This window comes from Mya arenaria, chromosome 3 (genome assembly GCF_026914265.1).
Source record: "Mya arenaria isolate MELC-2E11 chromosome 3, ASM2691426v1".
Taxonomy (NCBI): Eukaryota; Metazoa; Mollusca; class Bivalvia; order Myida; family Myidae; genus Mya; species Mya arenaria.
The window spans coordinates 33,494,825-33,518,861 of NC_069124.1; the positions used below are offsets into that span (position 1 = coordinate 33,494,825).

The 24,037-nt window shown below is 36.5% G+C and overlaps 1 protein-coding gene across 1 annotated transcript in view; it reads right to left on the reverse strand.

The window, feature by feature from the left end:
* Positions 1-23,431, reverse strand: part of LOC128226501 (probable ATP-dependent RNA helicase DHX34) — a 33,368-nt gene extending 9,937 nt beyond the window's left edge. The window contains exons 1-21 of the mRNA XM_052936404.1: positions 23,079-23,431; positions 21,759-21,841; positions 21,007-21,132; positions 20,471-20,562; positions 19,422-19,559; positions 17,400-17,534; positions 16,598-16,652; positions 15,726-15,943; positions 14,789-14,914; positions 14,038-14,193; positions 12,912-13,116; positions 11,994-12,141; positions 11,342-11,516; positions 10,824-10,910; positions 9,801-9,875; positions 8,732-8,842; positions 7,971-8,126; positions 6,975-7,067; positions 3,840-3,986; positions 2,132-2,277; positions 1,400-1,510 (exon numbers count right to left, since the gene is read on the reverse strand). Coding sequence (XP_052792364.1) covers positions 1,400-1,510; positions 2,132-2,277; positions 3,840-3,986; positions 6,975-7,067; positions 7,971-8,126; positions 8,732-8,842; positions 9,801-9,875; positions 10,824-10,910; positions 11,342-11,516; positions 11,994-12,141; positions 12,912-13,116; positions 14,038-14,193; positions 14,789-14,914; positions 15,726-15,943; positions 16,598-16,652; positions 17,400-17,534; positions 19,422-19,559; positions 20,471-20,562; positions 21,007-21,132; positions 21,759-21,841; positions 23,079-23,305 — 2,810 coding nt within the window. The 5' untranslated portion in view covers positions 23,306-23,431. The remainder of the gene's footprint in view (positions 1-1,399; positions 1,511-2,131; positions 2,278-3,839; positions 3,987-6,974; positions 7,068-7,970; positions 8,127-8,731; positions 8,843-9,800; positions 9,876-10,823; positions 10,911-11,341; positions 11,517-11,993; positions 12,142-12,911; positions 13,117-14,037; positions 14,194-14,788; positions 14,915-15,725; positions 15,944-16,597; positions 16,653-17,399; positions 17,535-19,421; positions 19,560-20,470; positions 20,563-21,006; positions 21,133-21,758; positions 21,842-23,078) is intronic.
* Between the last annotated feature and the right edge of the window lie 606 nt (positions 23,432-24,037).

Genomic DNA, 24,037 nt, shown 5'->3' on the forward strand with positions numbered 1-24,037 from the left:
ATAGCTTCACCTCAAGAAACTCAGCTCCACCTCTAGAAGCCCATAGCTCCACTTCAAGAAACCCATAACTTCACCTCTAGAAACTCAGCTCCACCTCAAGAAACCCATAGCTCCACCTCAAGAAACCCATAGCTCCACCTCAAGAAACCCATAGCTCCACCTCAAGAAACCCATAGCTCCACCTCAAGAAACCCATAGCTTCACCTCAAGAAACCCATAGCTCCACCTCAAACAAACCCATAGCTGCTCCACCTCAAACAAACCCATAGCTCCTCCTCAAGAAACCCATAGCTCCACCTCAAGAAACCCATAGCTCCACCTCAAGAAACCCATAGCTCCACCTCAAGAAACCCATAGCTTCACCTCAAACAAAACCATAGCTCTACCTCAAGAAACCCATAGCTCCACCTCAAACAAACCCATAGCTCCACCTCAAACAAACCCATAGCTCCACCTCAAACAAACCCATAGCTCCACCTCAAGAAACCCATAGCTCCACCTCAAGAAACCCATAGCTCCACCTCAAGAAACCCATAGCTCCACCTCAAGAAACCCATAGCTCCACCTCAAGAAACCCATAGCTCCACCTCAAGAAACCCATAGCTCTACCTCAAGAAGCTGACTTTCATGAAAAAAACTCCTTTTAAAGTCTTAAAAGTCTTCAAAATAAGAATATAACAGAAATATATCTTAATCCTGATATAAGTTTCGAGAACTCATGGGCTCTGAGGTAACAGAGTTGACTTCAACCAATGAAAGCAACATGATTTATAGCCCTTGACAAACACATGCAAAAGATTCTGTAATAAGTTACCCTAGTTTTAGCATTATGTTAATTCAAGCGATTAACCCATGATCAAGTGTTGTCACAAGCCGATTGTTTGCCCCTTAAGTCGGCAAATCTCGTAAATGATTTTCAAAAATCAATCCCTTAGTAAACAATAATAAAATACTCTCTTTTACTAATTTCTATCAAATTTCATTTTAAATGGACATCTTATACATTAAATAAGCTGAACACACTAAAAAATTATGAAATGCTCTATGTCAATGACTAATTAATGGGGGGTTTTCACATCCACTACCCTATGATTGTACCTAATGCTGATAAGCCATATGATTCTGAATGATATTTTTTGACAATTCCACTTTATGTAAATTAATTTTGATTGTGAAATTGATTATGAATTGAAAGGTCCTCTCCAATTATTTCCAACATAATTGTTTTTTCAAACCCTAGTTAATTCTACACATGCATATGGTGATTTTGTATGGCATCTATTACAAACAAATTTTGAGTGATGACCTTTTCAATACTTACGAAATAATGCATTTATGGCAGATATTAATTACTGATAAAAAGCATTAGTTTTGACATTAAAGCAAACCAGACTCCCACCTGGTACAAGTAGAATTTGTGTCTATGGCATTGGAGAACAGGGTAACAGTCTGTAATGCTGGCACTCGCATCGTGTTGATAAGGTATGGCTTGTTGGTTTCCAGAATGGAGCTAAAAAAAGGTGAAAATACTGTTCATATGCAAGGTCATTTCTAACATAATTGTCTTTTAGTTTAAAGTTTATACGCATTTCCCTTACCTTGATTGTGGCAGAAGTTGCCAGCTTAAAGAATCAATCTCAGGTTTGTCTCCTGGGAAGAAACCAGTACTGTTGTCCATTTTGAGCGTGATTAGAGACTACCCAATATGGGGATGAAACCCACAACCTCTCGGGTGAGAGGCAGACACATTTCACCATATTTGTGTTTGGACAAGCAAGGTTAAGTGTATGAACTACCATTATGAGCTGAACAACTGTATACAAGATATAGGGGATATGAAAGATCGCTTTTCTGAAGTCCAGTATACTGTTGAATTCAGTGAATAAACATGCATCCGACTCTACGCATTCTGGACAAATGAATGTTTATACATTGAGCAAGACATAAAACAGGTCCTCAGACAAGCATACTGTCATAATTTTTGTGTTATTACATGTCTCCTACAATTATTTCCATGTTCAAATGCACTGCTTTTAGTTTAAACCAATGACTCTCTACTTAGATTTTACACTACATTTAAAGGAATTTTCATTCCCGAACTTTGTATTGATTTTTTTTATTAAACCCTTACACATAAGTAAGTAGCTCATGTTTATTACTGAGGACACCCTTCAAATCTGCGGGGTCATGTTTGGCGTCCAGGTCATGTTTCGGGTGCAGCAACTCAGGCTTGTAGGAAAACACGCTAGTCGGATGAAGCAAGAGGAAAGGCTTAGACTGTAACAAAGATGGTAATGGTGGGAATCAGTATTCAAAGTCAAACAGCAAATAAATTCAAAATTAAGACAGATAGTATACAGTAAACTAACACAAGGGTATTAATCTCAAACAAACAGAACTAAAATGTGACTAAATTGCCCCGACTGAGGTACCTTTTATGGTTGCAACTTCATATATGCATAGTTTTTCTATACTGTTAATTTCCATTAGGTTAAATACACATTAAAATAATGTCCAAGAGGTAGCAAATGTTTAAAGCACCATAAAATACACAAAGTTTCAGTTGGTTTGTCAATATTGTGGTGCATCTGTGGTCTGTGGTCTAGTGGTAACAAACTTGACTGTCAATCAAGGTTTAATTAATTGATTGATATTCATGCATTTTTGTGGCACTAAATGACGCCCATACAATGTAAATGGGCTCCCTGAGGTCAACACTTCTATGCAGAAGACCTGTTGTTGTTGTTGTTGGTTGGTTGTTAATGTTGTGGACTGCCCATGCTCTTCAATGGCTCTTCAGATCCATGGTTTAGTGGAAACACACTTGACTGTCAATCTAGGGGTCGCAGGTTCGATTCCCAGCCGCACTACTAAAAAAATATACTAATCGTCTTCCGGAAGGGACTTTAAATGGGGGTCCTGTGTGACAGTGCTATACACTGGTGCATGTTAGAGAACCAGGGTAGCTCTAACCAGGGTTCTGTTTGTGCACTATGCTCAAAAAACCTAATATGACTAAAAATCTTATTGCAGCACTCGCCAAATGGGCCTTGCAAGTAAAAATAAACTTACACACCCACTTAGTTGGCTATAATTGTTCTGGCCATTAGACAGTGGACATTAGGAATTGTAGTTATATTATATATTTAAATGACCACTCATTTTAAATTGCTAGGGATTAATGAGACTTGCGATCCTCTTTTTGCAACGTGTAAGCTCTCACATATAGCTTGGGTCACCAGAATTCAATATAGAAATCAGATTACCATAAGGTGCATGTATATTGAAAGTTCTGTGCAATGTTGCTGGCTTATGGTATCCTGGTATTATACACTAGGATATTTTGGCATCGAATGGCTGTCCTTTAATCAAGGTTATAACAGCTGATAATTGTCAATCCTAAAAGAAATGCCTAGGGTCTGTTTGAGCATGATGGATATATGCCCAAAGCAGGGTAAAGGGGCTTAGACCCTTTTGAAATTGTTTCCAAAGTCATTTATATTAATTTTAAGGTACTTTCTACTGTTCTTGATGCAAATGTACAATCAAAAAACAATCTTCACAACTTTACAATACGGTAGTCTGAAGTCAATGTAAAAAAAACAAAACAATAACCAACAAAGAATAAAAATGGTAGGGTCAGCGCCTATTTCATAGGTAGTGGCCCTACCTATGAAGTAACCTGTACCAAAAGCATTTTTTTAAGCCCCATGTTTTTTTATATTTTACATGCCATTGCAGCTGCTGACAAAACAGCTATAACTATTCGGTATCTTTTTTCCTTCAAAACTTAGATGAGCTATTAAATAAACAAACTAATGACTAATAATTGCACAAACCTTTGTATGAAATGCCTGCTCTGAGCTGGACTTCAAGGTGTTACAGTCGTCTGCTACTGACACCTGCGGATATAGACCGCTACACAGGATGATCTTCAGAAGGTTGACATCACGCAGGGTGAAACGACGGCTCTCGTTGGATGTTTCCTGAAATATGTGTCAATATTTTATGTCAACTACAGCCATAGACAAATAGAGACCTTACACAGGCGGCTGAGACTCATTGGATGTTTCCTGAAATATGTGTCATCATAACATTTTATGACATCTACAGCCATTTACAGATACAGATTACTAATCAAGATAATCTTTAGCAGGTTAACCTCATGCAGGGTAAAGCAGAGGCTCTCATTGGAGGTTTCCTGAAATATGTGTCAATATATTAATTCAGCAACAGCCATCTGCACATACAGACCGCTACACAGGATGATCTTTGGTAGATTTACGTCACCCTGAGTAAAGAGGCAGCTCCAGTGGGACATTGTGTTATCATAATATTATATGTCAGCTATGGCAACCTGTGGCTACTGACTGCTACATAGGATGATCTTTAGCATTTGATTATTACAATTAAAACAAGAGCTGTCACAGTATGTGACGAATGCCCCCGAATGTGACATGGACCTATGAACAAGGTCAGTACATGAAAAGTTGATCTTGCCTTTACATCTCAAATACATATGGCAAGTTATTTTAAATTGCCTCTGAACATTAAAAAATACCACCCATACTTGACAACCTACACTGTTATGTCCTTATATTCAGAATTACCTTGTGAATAAACACTAAGTGTATCTTTCACCTTAGAGGTAGGGACACGGGTCTTGCACACGACACGTCGTCTTGGTATGTGGAACACATGTAGCAAGTGATTTTAAATTATGTCCATACAAGGGAAAGTAACAGCCCGGACACGACAACCTATACTCTATGTCCTTATATGCAGCACTCCATTGTGAATAAACTCTAAGTGTGACCTTGACCTTTGAGGTAGGATCACCGGTCTTGAACGTGACACGTCGTCTTGGTATGTGGAACACATGTGGCAAGTTATTTTAAAATCTGTCCATACAAGGGAAAGTTACAGCCCGGACACGACAACCTATACTCTATGTCCTTATAGTCCTTATATCCAGCACTCCATTGTGAATAAACACTAAGGGTGACCTTGACCTTTGAGGCAAGGACACGGGTCTTGCACGCGACACGTCGTCTTGGTATGTGGAACACATGTGGCAAGTTATTTTAAAATCTGTCCATACAAGAGAAAGTTACAGCCCAGACATGACAACCTATACTCTATGTCCTTATATATGCAGCACTCTGTTGTGAATAAACACTAAGTGTGACCTTGACCTTTGAGGTAGGGACACGGGTCTTGCACGCAACACATTGTCTTGGTATGTGGAACACATGTGGCAAGTTATTTTAAAATCTGTCCATACAAGAGAAAGTTACAGCCCGGACACGACAACCTATACTCTATGTCCTTATATGCAGCACTCCATTGTAAATAAACACTTAGTGTGACCTTGACCTTTGAGGTAGGGACACGGGTCTTGCACGCGACACGTCGTCTTGGTATGTGGAACACATGTGGCAAGTTCTTTTAAAATCTGTCCATACAAGAGAAAGTTACAGCCCGGACACGACAACCTATACTCTATGTCCTTATATGCAGCACTCCATTGTGAATAAACTCTAAGTGTGACCTTGACCTTTGAGGTAGGATCACCGGTCTTGAACGTGACACGTCGTCTTGGTATGTGGAACACATGTGGCAAGTTATTTTAAAATCTGTCCATACAAGGGAAAGTTACAGCCCGGACACGACAACCTATACTCTATGTCCTTATAGTCCTTATATCCAGCACTCCATTGTGAATAAACACTAAGGGTGACCTTGACCTTTGAGGCAAGGACACGGGTCTTGCACGCGACACGTCGTCTTGGTATGTGGAACACATGTGGCAAGTTATTTTAAAATCTGTCCATACAGGAGAAAGTTACAGCCCGGACACGACAACCTATACTCTATGTCCTTATATGCAGCACTCTGTTGTGAATAAACACTAAGTGTGACCTTGACCTTTGAGGTAGGGACACGGGTCTTGCACCCAACACATTGTCTTGGTATGTGGAACACATGTGGCAAGTTATTTTAAAATCTGTCCATACAAGAGAAAGTTACAGCCCGGACACGACAACCTATACTCTATGTCCTTATATGCAGCACTCCATTGTAAATAAACACTAAGTGTGACCTTGACCTTTGAGGTAGGGACACGGGTCTTGAACGCGACACGTCGTCTTGGTATGTGGAACACATGTGGCAAGTTATTTTAAAATCTGTACATACAAGGGAAAGTTACAGAGCCGGACGGACGGACGGATGGACGGACGGACGGACAGACGGTGCGATTTTAATATGCCCACCTTCGGGGGCATAAAAATGCATTAATAACTTTGTCCTACTGACTTCAGAATCCGTAGGAGTCGTGTACCAGTCAATGGCAACCTACCACCGAAGTTTCACAGGCATATGTCAAACCATTGTCAAGTTATTATGCAGACAAAGTTTTCATTAGACTGTTGACCATGACCTGTGACCTAGTGACCCAATAAGCAATAAGGGTCATCTGCCGGTAAAGGGTAACCTATAAATTAAGTTTCTTAATCCTATGTCAAACAATTCCCAACTTATTGTGCAGAATAATTTTTCATAAGACTGTTGACTGTGACTTTTGACCTAGTGATGCCCAAAATCAATACGCAATATCTACTGTTCAATGGCAATCCGTGAAGTTTCATGGTCGAATTAATTTTGTGGTAACCAATTCTCTGTTTCCCATACTATTCAAAAAAGAAGGTCAGATTTGTATTTGTACTTTTTCTATTGACGTTAAATTCATTATGACATTGTGGTCACAATGAGACCTAGGAAGGGCTGAAACTAGTGTTGATATAACTTGAAGCCTATCCCATTTCTTCTTTTTGTGTAATTTGTCTGTAAGGTGTTTGTATAATTTGTATATATTGATGTTTTCATAAAAAGAACAATGAAACATAATTAAAGTAATAGCTGGAACACATTTATAGCCTAATGTTCATTATAAGGTAGAGGTAGAACAGTACCTGAAGTTGCTGTAGGTTGTGTGAAAGGCGGAACTCAAGATCCTTGATATCTGAATCCTTGTCATCATCATCGCCATCACTCAGCTGGTAATCCTACAAGTATAGAATAAGAGATATTTGTCAAAAAAAAGGCCCACCGAGTGCCACTTTGTCAGAAACATGTTGAAGATGATTGTATCCAGCTGTTTACAGAAAAAGGAATTGATTATTGACTTTTGATCAACTGACCCCACAATCAATAATGGTCAACTTCTGGTAAATAGCAACCTACCACTGAAGTTTCATGGTAATAGATCAAACCATTATCAAGTAATTGTCCAGACAAAGTTTTAGGAAGACTGTTGACCTTGGCCTTTAACATACTGACCAAAAAAACAATGGAAGTCTTCTATTGGTCAAGTGGAATATGGTGGTCCTAGGCCAAACTATTTTCAGGCCAAACTATTTTCAAGTAATTGTCTGGATAAAATTTTCATAAGACAGTAAACAGTGACCTTGATCATTAACCCAATGACGCTCAAACAAAAGGGGTTATTTACTGGTCAAGGGCAACCTACAACTGAACTTTAATGGTCCTGGTGGAAAGCATTTTTGAGTTTAGAGGGGACAAATTTTTGTTCTGTAGTAAAAATATATCAGTCCTTTTTTCAGTCCCCAGTTCCAGCCAACAGGAAATCGAGCCAAACGAATTCCAGCCAATAGGTTCGATTGTATATCCTTAATCAAGGGACTCAAGATTTTGACTGGTAAGTGTTATGTCCTTGGTTAAAGATCAATATTTTGAAGGTGCATGAAACTGTACAATAACTTTTTGCAAAAGAAATGTCATGTGCTAAAGAAATATACAATATCATTGTAAACAATCACATATTATCAGATAATGTTTTTGCAAGATTCTAATGAATACGACAATGATATACTTAAAATTTATCATTAAAACTTAAATAAAAATATTACCAACATAAAACTAAAAAGCAGGCAATCCATGCCACTTACATCCTGGTCAAGTTTCAGGACCTTCCTCTTCTTGGACTCGTTCCTCTGTTCCCGACGGAGCTGTGAGAGGCGTTTCCGCTCCCCATGCTTCTGTCTCCGTTCCGCACTGCTCAGGTACTCTTCCCCCTCCCCTGCCTTCATCAGCAAACCATGATCCTGGTGAAAATCAGAAAACTCAGATATGCAGGGATACTGTTAAAACCTTATACCTTAAGCCTTGGTAAATTTGAGCCAAGCAGGAATGCTTACATTCAGTAGAAAAAAATCAGTCCTTTACATTCAGTTCGAGCCAACAGGGTTCAACTGTATTCCAAACTGCTCAAAAACTGCTTTACTGACCGCCAATTGTCAGATCACTTAAGGAACACCTTGGCAGAGCATTTTTAATGAAACATTACTTCAAAATGTCAATGCTTGTTTATATCAATAATTTTATATTGACAGGTTATGCTATGGCTACTGCAATAGATAAGTCAGAAGTCAGAACTTGTATACCGTATTTAAATTTTTTCGTGCACCAAACATTACAAATAAATCTTTTTTGTTCTACACCTAATATTATTTTAACATGAACTAAAAATATTAAATATCAAGTTGATATGATTACTTCCAAAGTCATTTACATTCATTTCAAATTACTTCCTTCTGCTTTTGATGAAAACGTTGAAACAAAAAACAATATAATAGTTAATTTTAGGATTAATTTATATCTTTAGACCCCTGTATAATATGTATTTTAGAATAGAAAACTCCCAAAGTACTTGTAGGAGATCTTTGAACTGCCTCTTCAGTTTGGTCATCTCGTAGAACCTCTGTTCCTCCAGGCCTCGCCTCTGACACCACTTCTTTGTTCCCCGACCCTCAGCCTTTACCTGACATAGAGATATAATATTGTGTCTTTTTGAATAGAGTAATACATACATAACATGTATGTTGAGGCATAAGCATTAGCTCATTTAAAATTATAGTGTTTACCATAAACCTTTTCTTAAGCTATAAATATATATCTCACTAATTTCTATAACCATAGATAATTTGATTTGTTGAGCAGTACTGTTTAGTTATGTTTTAATGTAGAAGGGGAGATCATGGAACTAAGGCAAGAAAACTAGTATTCACACTTTGCGTTTTTTAATGATTATTGTAGCATTTTTTCTCCATACTAAGCAACAATGGTAAATTTACGCTAACACCATACAAAATTGATCATATTTGTGGCAATTTATTTCAAAACCTTTCTAGTGGTTCAAGAGAAATGGAGTGAACACTATTTCTGACGGACAGACAGACGGACTGACCGACAGAAGCACAGTCAGACAGAAGGCAGACAACTCGCGCAAAAACAATATGTCTCCGAATTTATTGGGGAGACATAATTTTGTATTGCCTAATGGATGATAGTTGTTATTGTTAGAGCTACCTGTATTAATGTAGCTGAATTACAATACCTACAAGCCCAATAATGGTAGAATCAATTTTGCATGGCCTTATGGGTGATGGTTGTTATTGTCAGAATGACCTGTATCAATTAAGCTAAAAACCTACCCACCTGATAATGCTAAACACAGAATCAATTCAAAATCAATTTTGCATGGCCTTAAAGTGATAGTTGTTATTGTTAGAGAGCTACCTGTAAAATTTCATCTGAAAACCTACCCACCAGATGATGCTTAGCAAAGAATCAATTTAGCATGGCCTAATAGAAGACATTTGTTTTTGTTACAGCTACCTGTATCCATTCAGTTAAAAACCTACCCAGCTGATGACTCTAAACACAGAATCAATTATGCATGGCCTAATTATGATGGTAATTGTTATTGTAAGAGTTACCTGTATCCATTCATCAAAGGCATTCAACAATGTGAATGGATCACCATGGTCAGATTCAAGAGTCTTCCTGGCAGCCTGAAATATGAAAAAGACATGGTTGGGACAATAACACTGCAAATGAATGCAATTTTAATCGTTCACAGGGCATAACTTGACAAATATTCTAGTCATATTGCAGATATTGATTTGCATGTACTTATTGTTAAACGCAAAGACTACTTTAGAGAAAACACTTTATTCACATTCCACATTCTACCATATCCTAATTATTACAAAGGGAGAGAATTTTTATAAACTCATGAAACAAAATCATAGCACTGAAAGCTCTTACAAGTAATACATCAACACATATTGTCACAGTGAATCTATAGGGTATCATGTTTCAAATTATATTGGGGGTAATTGTTTGTTTCAGTGTATGATCGGAATATATTTCACTTCAAAGTAAGCACTTAAATATATATCTCATAAGTGGCGTTCACAAGGTGAAATATATTGCAATTTCAGAATAAAACAAACAATTATTCTGTTTACTATGTGAGAAAAAATGACAGTTTTAATTGTAGTTTTTCAGAAAAGCAGTCAAATTGTATGCAAGTATAATGTCATTTTGGAAATGATGTTGTTTCCCAGCCCTGCGCGTGCTGATTTTGTAACAGTGAAGTATCTTGTTTATCATAAATCAAACAAAAGTATATAATAAAAAGAGGGGTAAAATGGCCCTATATCGCTCGCCTGATTAAAATAGATATTAAAGCTTTAAAATATTGATGCTGGATGATGGCTGCCAGATTTGGCAATCACAATAGCTCACCATTGAGTACTTTATGCTCAACTGAGTTAAAATACTAAATTCCATGTTTTTCAAGCTACGGCCTACATAAAGTTTTTGCATGTGATGGACTTTGTTTTGATATACAGACAAGATAAAACAATGATAAAATACCAGATGTTCAACCAACATTGGCACGTGTTCAACCAACATGCAAGATGATTACAAATAGATGAAACAACATGCAGTACCATAGAGTCAACGTCTGTGTGGATCTTGCTGGTGAAAGGAGACTGGACACTCATGGCTGCTGCAATTGACAGCACTGGATCTATCATCTGTAAAGAAACAAACCAGAATAGTATATTATATATGATTCCAACAATAAGATTTTAACTATTAAAAGATTTTACTTAAATACTATAATATTTGCACAATCTTTTAGTGACCACCTTGTAGAGACATAAGTCTTTAAGATAATTTCAGAATAATAGTAATTTATTTGTTTTAATTGACTTTGAAAAAAATTATGGTAGCTTTTGCGTTCCATAATTGATTTAAAACATGCTCAAGTAAGGACATTAGAACTAAAGAAGTACTCGTTTTTTTTTCTGATAAAAAAATAAATTGTTGTTAAAAATGTACAGCTCATTATCAAAGCAACCATTTTCTACGATGAACAGCCTAGTTATATTAATATATCAATTTATTACAGATTCTAAAATGCATCTGAAAATTAAAGTGAACATGTACACATTATCTTCCTCACATGAAATATGGAGCCCATAATAAGCATCTTGCCAATGACGACATCAACGGGTAGTTTGGACAGCATGAGGCCAATGGGAGTGAGGCTCTCGTCCTGATGTAGCGCCCCCTGGTCGCGTAGAAATATCACCGCATTGTCCAGGCTCTCCAGGCTTGGGGGCTCAATAAATGGGAATCTGAAAAGGAAGTCATACACAGTTATATAGCATTACTATATACAAAGTTGAAAACATTTTAAAAGCAAAAAATATATTGTAGTTCATTCAATACACCAGCTTTGGTTTCAACTGTTGTTATTATTAGATATAAATTGCAAATGTTTAGGATTTAGCAGGGTTTCCAAAATTGTCAATCCTGAAAAATAGAAAAGGATTCATGCCCAAGGCAGGGTTAAAGGGGCTTTGAGCTCCGTATCGAATTCTTTCTAAATTTATTTACCCCCGGTATATTTTCCTACTATTTTTAATGCAAACATGAGAGCAAAAACAAATTTCTGACAAAATTTGTCAAAAGCTCTCATTCCTAATTTTAGCAGTAATCGTGAACTTCAAACCCCTTCTATATAAGGTGTTTATCATTAATAAGGGGTCTACTTCTGTTTGATCCTAACTAAACTGGACTAGTGTGGACAGTTATTGTATACCCATACTTACTTCCTGGGGTCGGGCAGCCCCATGCTGATCATCTGGAGTACAAGGGAGTCAAGGGGCACTCGCCGGATCTCGGGAGTCGTGTACTCCTGGAAAGCCTCATATTCACGCTCCTCGTACAGCCGGAAACACTGCCCTGGGCCGGTACGCCCTGAAAGGAGCAGTTTTGAATGCCATGAAATTAATTAAGGTAAAATAGCAACAAAGCACCTTTAATAAAGCTTTACAATAACTGATCATTTTTTATGCATCAATTTACAAGAAAGGAATATAACAAATTTCATCACAAAATTATAATATTAACAGTCGAAACCTGTTGGCTCGGTATCACTCGGCTCAATTTCCTTGTTGGCACGAACTTGATGTAAATAACCGAATCATTTTTACTTTATGTAAGCATTCCCACTTTGCTTGATATTCACGAAGCTCTAAGTATTTTTGCTGGTCCCTTGGCAACAGGTTTAGACTCTATGCAAATTATACACACATGAACAAAAAACACACTCACATACTCACACAAAGTCATACACACACCAAAATGTTATGATTAATACAAATACGTACTTTGAGCATATTATACCTTTGCCCTCAGCCAAAAGTTTGCCACAAACATCTTAACTACTGACAACACTTTTTTCTATCCAATATTTGCAATTCCATCATGTTGTGAAGGAAAACTTCACTAGTTAGTATATAAAAAGCTACTAAATATACAGACTGGATTCAAATCTGTCATCATGAATGTAAAAAAAATAAAAATGGTTAAAACAAAAACAAATGCAAAATTGACATTGATCGCAAATATAAACCAGTAAAAACTTAAAACCTTTTTGACTACCTGTTACATGCCATTACCTGCATACAGGTATAACAATAACATTCCACTCTTAAGTTACTCAAAAGTGCATCAAATATACCTACCAGCTCGCCCCTTCCTCTGTTCTGCGCTGGCTCGACTGATCCAAAACTCTTGTAGCCGCTGCATTTTATACTTAGGGTCGAAACTCATCTCCTTTACCTTGCCAGAGTCCACGATAAACCGAACCCCATCTATCGTCACCGATGTCTCCGCAATGTTTGTAGATACAATACACTTGCGAACACCCTCAGGAGCTATGTCAAACACCTGAAAATAATGAGGATATAAATGGTTTCAAAAAGGTTTTTTCATTTGATTAGCATAAAGGATATGACAGAGGTTCTAACAGCTGATAAATGTCAATCCTGAAAAATAGCCAGGGGTCTGTTTGAGTATGAGGGATTAATGCCCAAAGTGAGGTATCTCTTCTAGTGAGGTAAGACTTCTTTCAAAATTATTTCTAAAATCATATTCTATTATATTATTAATTTCAAGGTACTTCCTTCTGTTTTTTGCTGTATATATTACACTTGCCATTCAATTGCTCTGAGTAACTAGTTCCTTAATAGTTAATGTCCAATCTACATAAATAACCTGGAATTAGTGCAGGGTGAGGCTATGATAGTGATTTATCTTATGTGGATAGAAAGGGCGGCCCTTTCCTTTACAGTTTTAGAATACCGCACAATAAAAGTTCAACTGCCAATGTCTTCTGCTCTTTTTGAGGGAGAACCCCAGACCATTTTGGACCCACTCTTCTCTTTTCAATTTATGGTTAAACATTACGGTTAAGATACTGCTCTAAAAAGTCAAATGTCTCCATTTTCTGTGGTTTTTACAATTACTACATAGTTGTGTCATGATACTGTGTTGTTTTTTTACAAATTTGGGATTGAAGTGCGGACCCATTCCCAATGCTATAACAAATACTTTTTCTTGAAGTGAAAATAAAATTCCCTGTTTCTGTCATTGATTTTTTCAAGCATTCTATAAGAATTACCAATTTTTAGTCAAAATTATGCATCTTCCTTATCAGAAGAGCCCCGGCCCCATTCACATGATATGAGGAAAAATGTGATATCCAAGAAAATTGTCATTACAATTTAAATTATTTAATGAAAATTGATTTATCAGTGGACATATTTTTAATGTATAAATTTGGCAAGCAAAAAATCTTCATCAAGAGACCTTTTCCTGTTCGTCTACTGAAAGCCCACTGTGTAGAGGCAGTATGATCCAAGACTTGGTCTGCTGAGCGAGAGCCCGAGCAGCTTCCACCACTGACATTATCTCCGACAGTCCACTCAGGAATATCAGCATATCACCACGCTCACTCTTCGGATACTGGGTAGCAAAAAGACACAAAATATGTTTTGTGGATGTGATAGAAAACTGAAACAGGAGCACAGCAAGGGGATGTAAATGCTTGTCTGTTGCTATTGTTTATTCAAAGGTAGTCTAAGGTTACTGGACAAATATTTTAGCAAGAATGTTAGGATTTGCTACACATTTGCATATTGTCATATAAAACATGCATAAATTTCATGCTAACATTTTTAACAGTCACGGCAAAGATCAAAGTTTTTGCAATACACCAACACCGATACAAAGGCTATAAAAATACCTCAACTTTCATTTCCTCAAAAAGGCAAACTGGCCAAATATTGACCATAATCCTTTTTCTTTTAAAATAAAAGCTAGATAGAAAGCAATAAATCTCAAACTGGAAATGACCTTAAAAAGTGTCAAATGAAATACATTTGAATGTGCATTTATATAGGCAAAAAAGAGGTTAATCTTTTATGATGCAACTCCAACTACTAACACTCAATCAATTTAAATTTGTAATTTAATAAAGTGCTTTTCAGAGTCTGAGTCTAGACTTGCGACTGTACATAAACATTGCCCGAGAAGACAAATAAACATCACCGGGTTCTACCTTCTTTTCAATCCTCTGCATGATACGAAGGTAAGGTGTGGGGTCGAGTCGCTCTGACCGAGAGCTGCTGTAATCTTTCTGTATGGGACAAAACTCCATCTCTATGGGATACAACCGCCCTGGCACCTTAAGAAAAAAGTATTATTTAATTTAGTGTACTGTGAGCATCAACAAGGTTGTACAAAATCTTTCAAGTTAAAGTTCTGCAGCCAATTGTAAAGAACTTAAATAAGTTGTCCACAGATTGTCTTCAGGCTAGTTTTTATAATTAAATGATTTGATTCCGGGGTGGATCCAGAATTTGACATACCGGTAAGAGGGGGCATAACCTTTCGACCTTTGACCCTCCCTAAGAACTGAAAGTTATTTGGTTTAAAATGTAGGCAGGGTTTTTTCGGCTAACTCACCAAGAAAATTCACACGATTTCAAGTCTGAAATGGTGCATTTTGGTGTATTTTATTACTTTTTTTCTCCTATATTGTAATAAAAAGTAAACCTAAGACGATTTAATGGGGGGCGGCCTGTTGTTAGTATAAAAATGATTTATTCTTTTAAGCAATTCAACTTATTATAACTCAAAAGTACATTCAACAATTGCATTTTATGAATAATGGTGTGATTTAACCCCGAAACTAAACTATTCTTCATAAGGGACGCAAATGCCCAAACAACTTCAACTCTTCTCCATGATTGCCTGAAAAATCTTAAGCATAACAAGCTTAAGAATCTTATTTTTAACCAAATTACTAACTTAAACTTTAAAAAAATGGTTTATCATGGTTGTTTTCAATACTATTTTCTTCTAAAGTGTCCAAAACTCTTTAAAAAGAGAATATTTCACAGTTCATGCCAAAACAAAAATAGTGTGCTGAGCTTGCATAAGGGACTTAAAACTGTTCAAGAAAATGGGGTCTGATAAATTTTGAGTCCCTCTACCTGTATGACAGGTGCCTCATGAAAGTAGTTACTGAACAGCTCAATGTTGATGGTGGCAGACATAAGGATGACCTTGACATCGTCACGGTGACGCACGAGGCATTGGAGCACGCCCAGCAGGTAGTCGGTGTGAATGTGGCGCTCGTGCACCTCATCAATCACGATCACGTTGTACATGGAGAGGTGTGGGTCCGTCGTCATCTGGCGTAGCAATAAACCTGGCGGATACATGTATATGACAGATTATAATTATTTCTAGAACCATTTGAAATCAGGTAGCAGGTTAAGATTTACAAATTGATTACAGCATAGAAAGAAACCTTGGCCATGATAATGAAACAGTTAAATTCATGAAATAACCTGTTTAGTTGTAACAGTAAAGTAATATGTAGAAATAATAGGTTTTCATTAGATTATGTCATTCATATTTGTTTACATGTTATATACAAGTGGAATTGCGCAGAATTATCAGACTGGTTTATTCTATGTATTTGAGTAGGATCAGTTTTGGTGAACTAATTTTTGAAAATCAGTACCAGTCTGTGTCAAGAAGGCAAACACTAACTCCATACAAATTACATTTGCACTTGATGCGCAATAAGGATAGAATACTTGAGCTTACACTAGACTTTAAAATGCCAGATTTCTGTGTGGACTACAATAAATGCAATCTGTCCCTAGAGTTTCATATACAGTAAATATCACTGTTCAAATTACAAAAGATCAAAAAAAAATATCATTATAATCACCATGAAGAACTTAAAATCTGATTCTATTTTCAATTGCACTGGGGTGACAATTTCTACATTTAAAACACTCTAGTATGAACATAAGGTAATAACATATGAGAATATAAGGACAAAACATTTTACCTTCTGTCAAGAACAGAATCTTGGTATTCCTGGTTTTCGTTTTCTCAAATCTGACCTACGGTATTAAAAAATACAAATTATTTTTATATGATAGTTAGTTATTGTTTGCTATGTATATATAAGTTTAAAGAATGATTTAGTGAAAATGAATTATATTTTGAAAATTTCAAAACTGTATAACTAAACCATGTGAAAAAATGGGGAAAAAGGAAAGTAGAATGACGAGTTGCACCCATGGGTTCTAACAGCTGATAATTGTCAATTCTGAAAAAAGCAGATGGTCAGTTCCAGTATAAAGGATCCATGCCCAAAGCAGGGCAAAGGGGCTTAAACCCCTTTTGAAATTGGTTCCAAAGTCATTTATAATTATTTTAAGGTACTGATTTTAATGCAACAGCCAGAGCAAAAAACATCCTTTACAACTGTACAGTACAATAGTCTGAAGTTAAAAGCTATCAATCCTGATTTCAGTATTAATTTTGAACCCCTGCACATCTTACAATATCCTTACAAACACACATATCCAGTATTGCTCACCTGAAGATATTTTTTCCAGTAAGAAGGAAATGGTGGCGGGCCCTTTCATATGGGAAAAATAGCATTGTTTTAGCCAAAAGGGGAAAAGTACTCAAATGATTCATGTAATGTTCAACTTGTTTTCTTCAACAAACCTTTCATGAATGGCACTATATTGTTACATTTGCTGTTAAGAGGTCAATGCTCCTTAAAAAAAGGGGATTTCTTTTCACGATGGGAATTGTGCCAAATTTTGGTCCCAAAAAGGACTGAAAAAAACACTGACCTGAAATGCGACTTCAGTGCCAAACTCATTGAGGGTTTCATACCCAACCCGCTTGGAGAGAGAGACACAGGCTATACGCCGGGGCTGAGTGCACGCAATGTTCGTGAAGCCAGCTTGAAGAAGGTACTGAGGAACCTGTTTAAAAGGATATAAATTGAGTGGTCATAAAATACCAGGCCCTAGTTTCACGAAACATCTGGGGCCATGATTGCCAACAGTCTCAAGTCCAAGTTCAGACTCAGACTCAGAAAGGTATTATTTAGAAAGGAACAAAAAATCATAGTTATTGCATTTCTTTTACAAAAAATTATGTTAATAATAGTAAAACATTCAAACAGTAATATATTTCAGCAAATTTTACCATCAATTCTTTGATAGAAGGAAATTAGAATAAAACGATTTTTTACCATAATGAGTCTTGAGTCTGAACTCAGACTTGAGACTGTTCGTAATCACTGCCTCTGAAGTCCCTTATAACAAGATTAATATAAGCTCACTATTTTTATTTTGGTATAATTTATGCAATATTTACATTTTTAAGAGTTTTTAGACTGTTATTTTTTTTTATCTTTATCATTATAATTATAAACTAATTTCTATTTCGTAAAATCAAGATTACCAGTAAGTAAGAAATATGGCTTGATGAAATAAGCTGCTTTTTATGCTTAAGAACTTTCGAGAAATTGGGGCCAACTGACTTATATTGCATTGGCTAGCATATACCGTAAGCATTTTAGGTCCAGAAATAATTCAAATTGTTCACACCAGTGTGGCATTATATGAACAAACAAGACCTCAAGCATTTCCATCAGAACACAACAATGATATACAAAAATGATCCACTCCATAGTAAAACATATGGAGTAATAATGAACTTGTCCCGATGTCCCAGGACAAATGGTTGGACGGACGGGACAAGGTGATTCCTATAAACAAATTGGTATACAAAACCTTTAATAGTTTAAGCATATTTAAGCCGCATTCTCAGTCTTGGCTAGTTCATTTGTTTATATTTAGGAATAAAAAAAAATAATTACAGGTTGAGTAAGGCCTCTTGAAAGCTTTTCATTACCCAGTTAACTAATAGCAAAAAGTGCCAACGAAAATGATAACTTTGTTTTAAAGTATCTTCCAACCAGTTTTGAAAACAATAACAATTAACATTCATTTGTTGAAAACTTTTGTTTCACTTGGTTTGGTTTATACTAATTTATTTTAGCTCGATTGAGACGAAAGCTGATAGCTTATAAGATCACTCTCGAGTCCGTTTCCTGGGCAGAAACCAGTAGTGTCCTTTTTGAGAGGCCATGAGAAAGTACCCCTAGTGGGGATCAAACCCACAACCTCTTGGGTGAGAGGCTGACACCTATACCACTAGACCACTCTCACCTCACTTATAACAATGAATGAATAATGTATATAGTATATCCTACATACAACCCTGAGACAGGGCATTCAATATTCCCCCGGTTAGTTTATACTAGTTTATATTAGACTGTGGAGACAGCTGTAAGCTGATATGAATCACTCTCAAGTCACTTTCCAGGGTAGAAATCAGTAGTCTTGTCTTTTAAGAGAGGGCAAGGGAACACGCCTGTGGATGGGCTCAAAGCTAGGATCCATTGTGTGAGAGGCAGACTAGTAGTAGTAGATTTTTTCGTGCAATGTCAATATTTCATAAATACAACAAGACATTGATATACATCAATACCACAAATATCACAGATTGTACTTGCATTATACTAAGAATCATAATAATTTATATCACAGAAAGTTAATCATACTACTATAAATTACTACATATTACTAGTACTTAAGATATTAATGAAAAAGCCTAATAATTTAGTAACATATTTATTTTAACATAAATAATGAAATTTGCACAGGATAACCAGTAAAGCTTTGCACAAGTGTAAGAGCTTATTTCCAACAGGGTCCATAACTCATACATGTTTATCCCACTACTGGCACTAGACAACTTCACAGTCAAAATTTGCCATTCCTGTCTGCCTGCATACGTACCTGTGTAGACTTGCCACAGCCCGTGTCTCCAGCTATGATGATGACCTGATGTTGGCTGACTGTTTCTATGATGTGTTGTTTGAACTGGTAGATGGGCAGATTTTCCTGGTCCGTCCGCACCTTTTTCAGCTTGGCTAGCTGGCAAACAATAACACATACACAATGTATATAGGCTTAAGTGTTATTACAAAAAACAAATTTCATGGAGATCTGAACAATTCTTCTGAACAACAACTATTGACATTTTGTAGAATTTTGCATGGAAATGTCTTTTGTTAGACATATACAATGCATATTATTCCCATTTAACCAAAAGTGTTCAAATATACCCTTCATGCTGAAAAACGCATTGTATATTACCTAGGGTTTGAAAATTGCTATAAAATCATTGGATTTGTTCATTTGATCAATTTTTGATTATGCAACTAAAATCAAAATTCATAAAATGCTAATACTAGTGGTATAAAATAATAACAAGTTGCTTTTAAATGTTAACTAGTGTGCCTTAAAATGTATTATTAGTATACACAAGAAGTTTGATTACATTCCAGTAAGTAATAAGATATGGCACATTGAATTGCTACGATCCATATTGTACAACATTGACGTCCAAGTGTGACCTTGACCTTTGAATAAGAGCATGAAAATTATGCGGGACACTTCTTTCAATGGTACACTTCAATTTAAAGAAATTTGATTAAATTTCAATTAATAGTTTCCAGGTAATGAATGAAGCACTAAATAATCTCTGAAAACAATGTTTTATAACATTTTACCTCTAAGTGTGACCTTGACCTTTGAGATATGAGCCTGAATTCCATGGTGCTCTACAATTCTGCGGAGTTAAAATGAAATCCTCAAAGTTATTGCTGTGACAAATTTGTAATGGACAAACACATGGACGGGAGTACCAACGGACAGACAGACTCTATGCTTAAAGAATACAGCCATATTTCAAATCCTGGGTTATGCAATCGATTATCAATGACCTCAGTTTTTATCCATGGATCTTTTACTGTACTTGATCACTATTTCATGTCTGGTGTTACCTTTTGTTTCTGTTGGAAGTCAAGATAGTGCAGCATGACAGCCCGGAACTCTCTCACTCTGTCCTTAGTTAAACGCCTATCTATATCAGCATCTGGTAATTGTTGTAAAAATAATGGGTATTAGATCATGTGACCATTGAAAATTAAATTTAAAATCACAAGAAGTGATTTGGGTAGACATAATTATCAACTTAGTTGTTCGTGTTTCAAACAAACAAAAAATTCTACAAATAATACTATTTTTTTCATTAGAATCAGACTTAAAAGCTGAAAGGGTGGTTAAGAGATCTAGGTGTCCATCTCTTACCCAAGTCCCAAGATATTGTGGGTTCAATCCCCATTTGGAGTTCTTGATTACGGCCTATCAAAATGGATACCAGTACCGGTTTCTATCCAAGAAAGGGACCCCAAAGTGATTCTACAAGTTATCAACTGTCGTAACAATTGGGCTAAAAGAAATTAGTATAAACTTAAACTAAAGCTGGTCAATTTATAATTTCATTTATACAGCCAACAAGGTCTATAAAACTGCAAACCTGCAAGTCTCCCCTTTTTCAAGAAGTCTTCGACATCTCTGTTGACCAACCCCACATTGATTCTATAGCGTTTGTCATAATGACTAGGAATTCCAAGTCTACTCTCTTTGTCGCTTGATGAAGATGCTGAAATTTCATAGACTAACATGTAAATCACATAATAAAAAACAACCTTTGAACTGCATGAGTTGTATACATTTTTTGTCAAAAAAGAACAGGCTTTTTCTCCACAGTTGCTGACAACGATTAACACATCAAACGACTGTGATTGTAATATAATTTATTTCATTAATTTTTACAAATGTCTTATTATTAGTAATTGCAACTGCATGAAATTAAACTTATATATGTTTTCCAGTTAGTGTAGTGGTGAGCGCACTCGCTTCGCACCTATGAGTCCCAGGTTCAATTCTCAGCCTGGGCACATGTGAGTTTTGTTTTAGGTTATCAAGCCAGACAAGTGGGTTTCATGACTTTTCTCCTGGTACTCCAGTTTTGCCCACATCACATGACTACACTCTCCCCTAACATAACACCAATGAGAGTGATTAATATAACATTGTAATAACATGTTTCACAATCTTTGTAAAATAAACAAGTTAAAACTATTACAAAAAAACAGTAGTTAAAAATATTACCCAACTTATAAATGGTTAGAGGTTTATGTACATATACTTCGTACACACAGAATTTAATAAATATAACTTTATCAATTAATCATCTAATTCCAATAGTTATTGATTTAGTCTTACCACAAGGCTTTGATGGTTGTCTTTTCTGAAATATCTGGTACTTTTCCACAAACACCCAGAAATCATCATATTCCTTTGTTCCCCTGCAAAGAACAGAAAAAAATAATCATTCAAAATCCATTAAATGCAAATGTATCATATATTTTGTTATTTAAAGTCATAGTAACATATATTTAAGTTGGTGCTATATATTGGCAAAATATTACAATAAACAAAACATCTCATCTTAGTTGATCTAGGCCATATGGCAGGGTACTCCCCATGCGTTTTAAGCTTTGGATTCTTAGTTGTCATGGTTAAAAATTGGGGGGTATGTGGTAATGTTTTATTCTCAACAAAAGGTCATTTTGGGAGTCCAAGTAATGCACAGTTGGTTGGAATCAGGATCCATGACAAGTAAATTTAGTCATCTGGGTCATAGGGTCTACAATCGCTCAATCTGGGCCGTATCATTGGACAATATGGGTCGCATTGTTGTTCAATCTGGGCCGAATCTATCTCAATCTGGGCCAAAATGGCGTTCAATCCTCGATGTATTGTTGCTCAATCTAGGCTGTATCGTCGTCCAATCTAAGCTGTTTTGTAGCTTAATCTGAGCTCTCTGGTCGCTCAATCTGGGCCTTGTGGTTAAATCTGGGAAGTATAGTCCTTCAATCTTGGCTGAAAAGTTATTTAATCTGGGCCATATCGTTGCTCCATCTGTGCCGTATCGTCGCTCAACCTTGGCTATATTGTTGATCAACCTGGGCCATATTGTAGCTCAAGCTGAGCAATATCATTGACAACCTGTTCTGTATTGCTGTTTTATCTAAATCTCAGTTTAATCGTTGCTCAAACTTGTGCGTGTCCTTGTTCAATCAGAGGGTAACATTGCTCAATCAGGGTCGTATCATTGCTCAATCTGAGCCGTATTATTGTTCAGTCTGGGCTATATCATATTTTAAATTGGGTAGTACATTGTATGATCTGCCAATGTCCCCCCGGTTAGCTCAGTCGGTAGAGTGTTGGACTGTTAATCGGACAACCCGGGTTCGATTCCCGGGCGGACCAGGTCACTTCTGGTGTGATTGGTTATGAAATCCTTTCTACGACCATTCGCACTGTACCACTGCCCCTGGCATGTACAGAAGTTGTCAGTTCCTTGCAGAAGTGAAGGCACCTAGTACTGGTTCACCGCCCAGGATAGGTGTGCGGTGGTTGAACTGTCACTCTGGGACCCTTCAATGTGCTCACGCCGGGACCCGGAGTATAAACTACTAACACCACCACCATGATCTGCCAATATCAGCCTAAACAATGATGATCAAAAACACAACAAACCTCCTGATGACATTCTGATCTCTGAAGAAAATTTTATTTAAGGACTGTTTATAATGCAGGAAGTTAAAGTCTCCATCATCTGACTCTGGTTTGGATCTTTCCTTATCTCTCTGTGAAGAAACTTCACGTCTATCGACTTCTCCATATCCCGAGCGTTCAATCGACCTAGATCGCGAACGTTTTCTGTGTTTATGCTGCTCCTTCGATGTGCCATCGTATCTACTCATAACAAGTCTACGTAAGTTATTCTGTCAAACAGGATCTACTATCTTTTAATAAATAACTGCTAAGTTTTAAAATGTATAGGATAAAAATATATATAAAACAAAGTCTTCACTCTTAACGTTTGTTTACAAAAGTCTCTGTCAACAAACGCTTTTAAACTGTTTACAGTCAAAACGCCCTGATAATAATCGGGCTATACCAAATGGACCAAAAAAAGACCTGGCAGCGTTAACTTCCCTTGTAAACAGTGTATTTAATAATTTCCTGTATACTAATTCATTTTCGTGTCACTAAGAACTTTGATATAAACATAAGCATGGTCGCATCACTTCACATAATAAAACTTCTGTAACGATTGAATGTGTATTACTGTATATCTATTAAAATAAAGATTTTTTCAGCATTTGTCATGTTTAAAGATACTTAAGCTTGCATGGCATTTCAAAATGGCAATAGGTTTGCGAGGTGTTTGTTCTTTTAATTATTACTGAGAATGCTATTCAAAATTAAAACCATTTTCAAACTTGTCCGTCAAGTTTTCGGAATGTGTGTTTTTGGTATTTATATAATTCGACCACGTTGGCTCGAACTCGCTTGGTTCGATTTTCTCGTTGGCTCGAACTGGATGATTAGGACCGATTTCTCTTTAACAAAGGTAGGCATTCCCGCTCGAAATCCCCGAGCTCATGGTAATTTTGCTGGTGACTAGGAGTTGGAGCCAACGGGGTTCGACT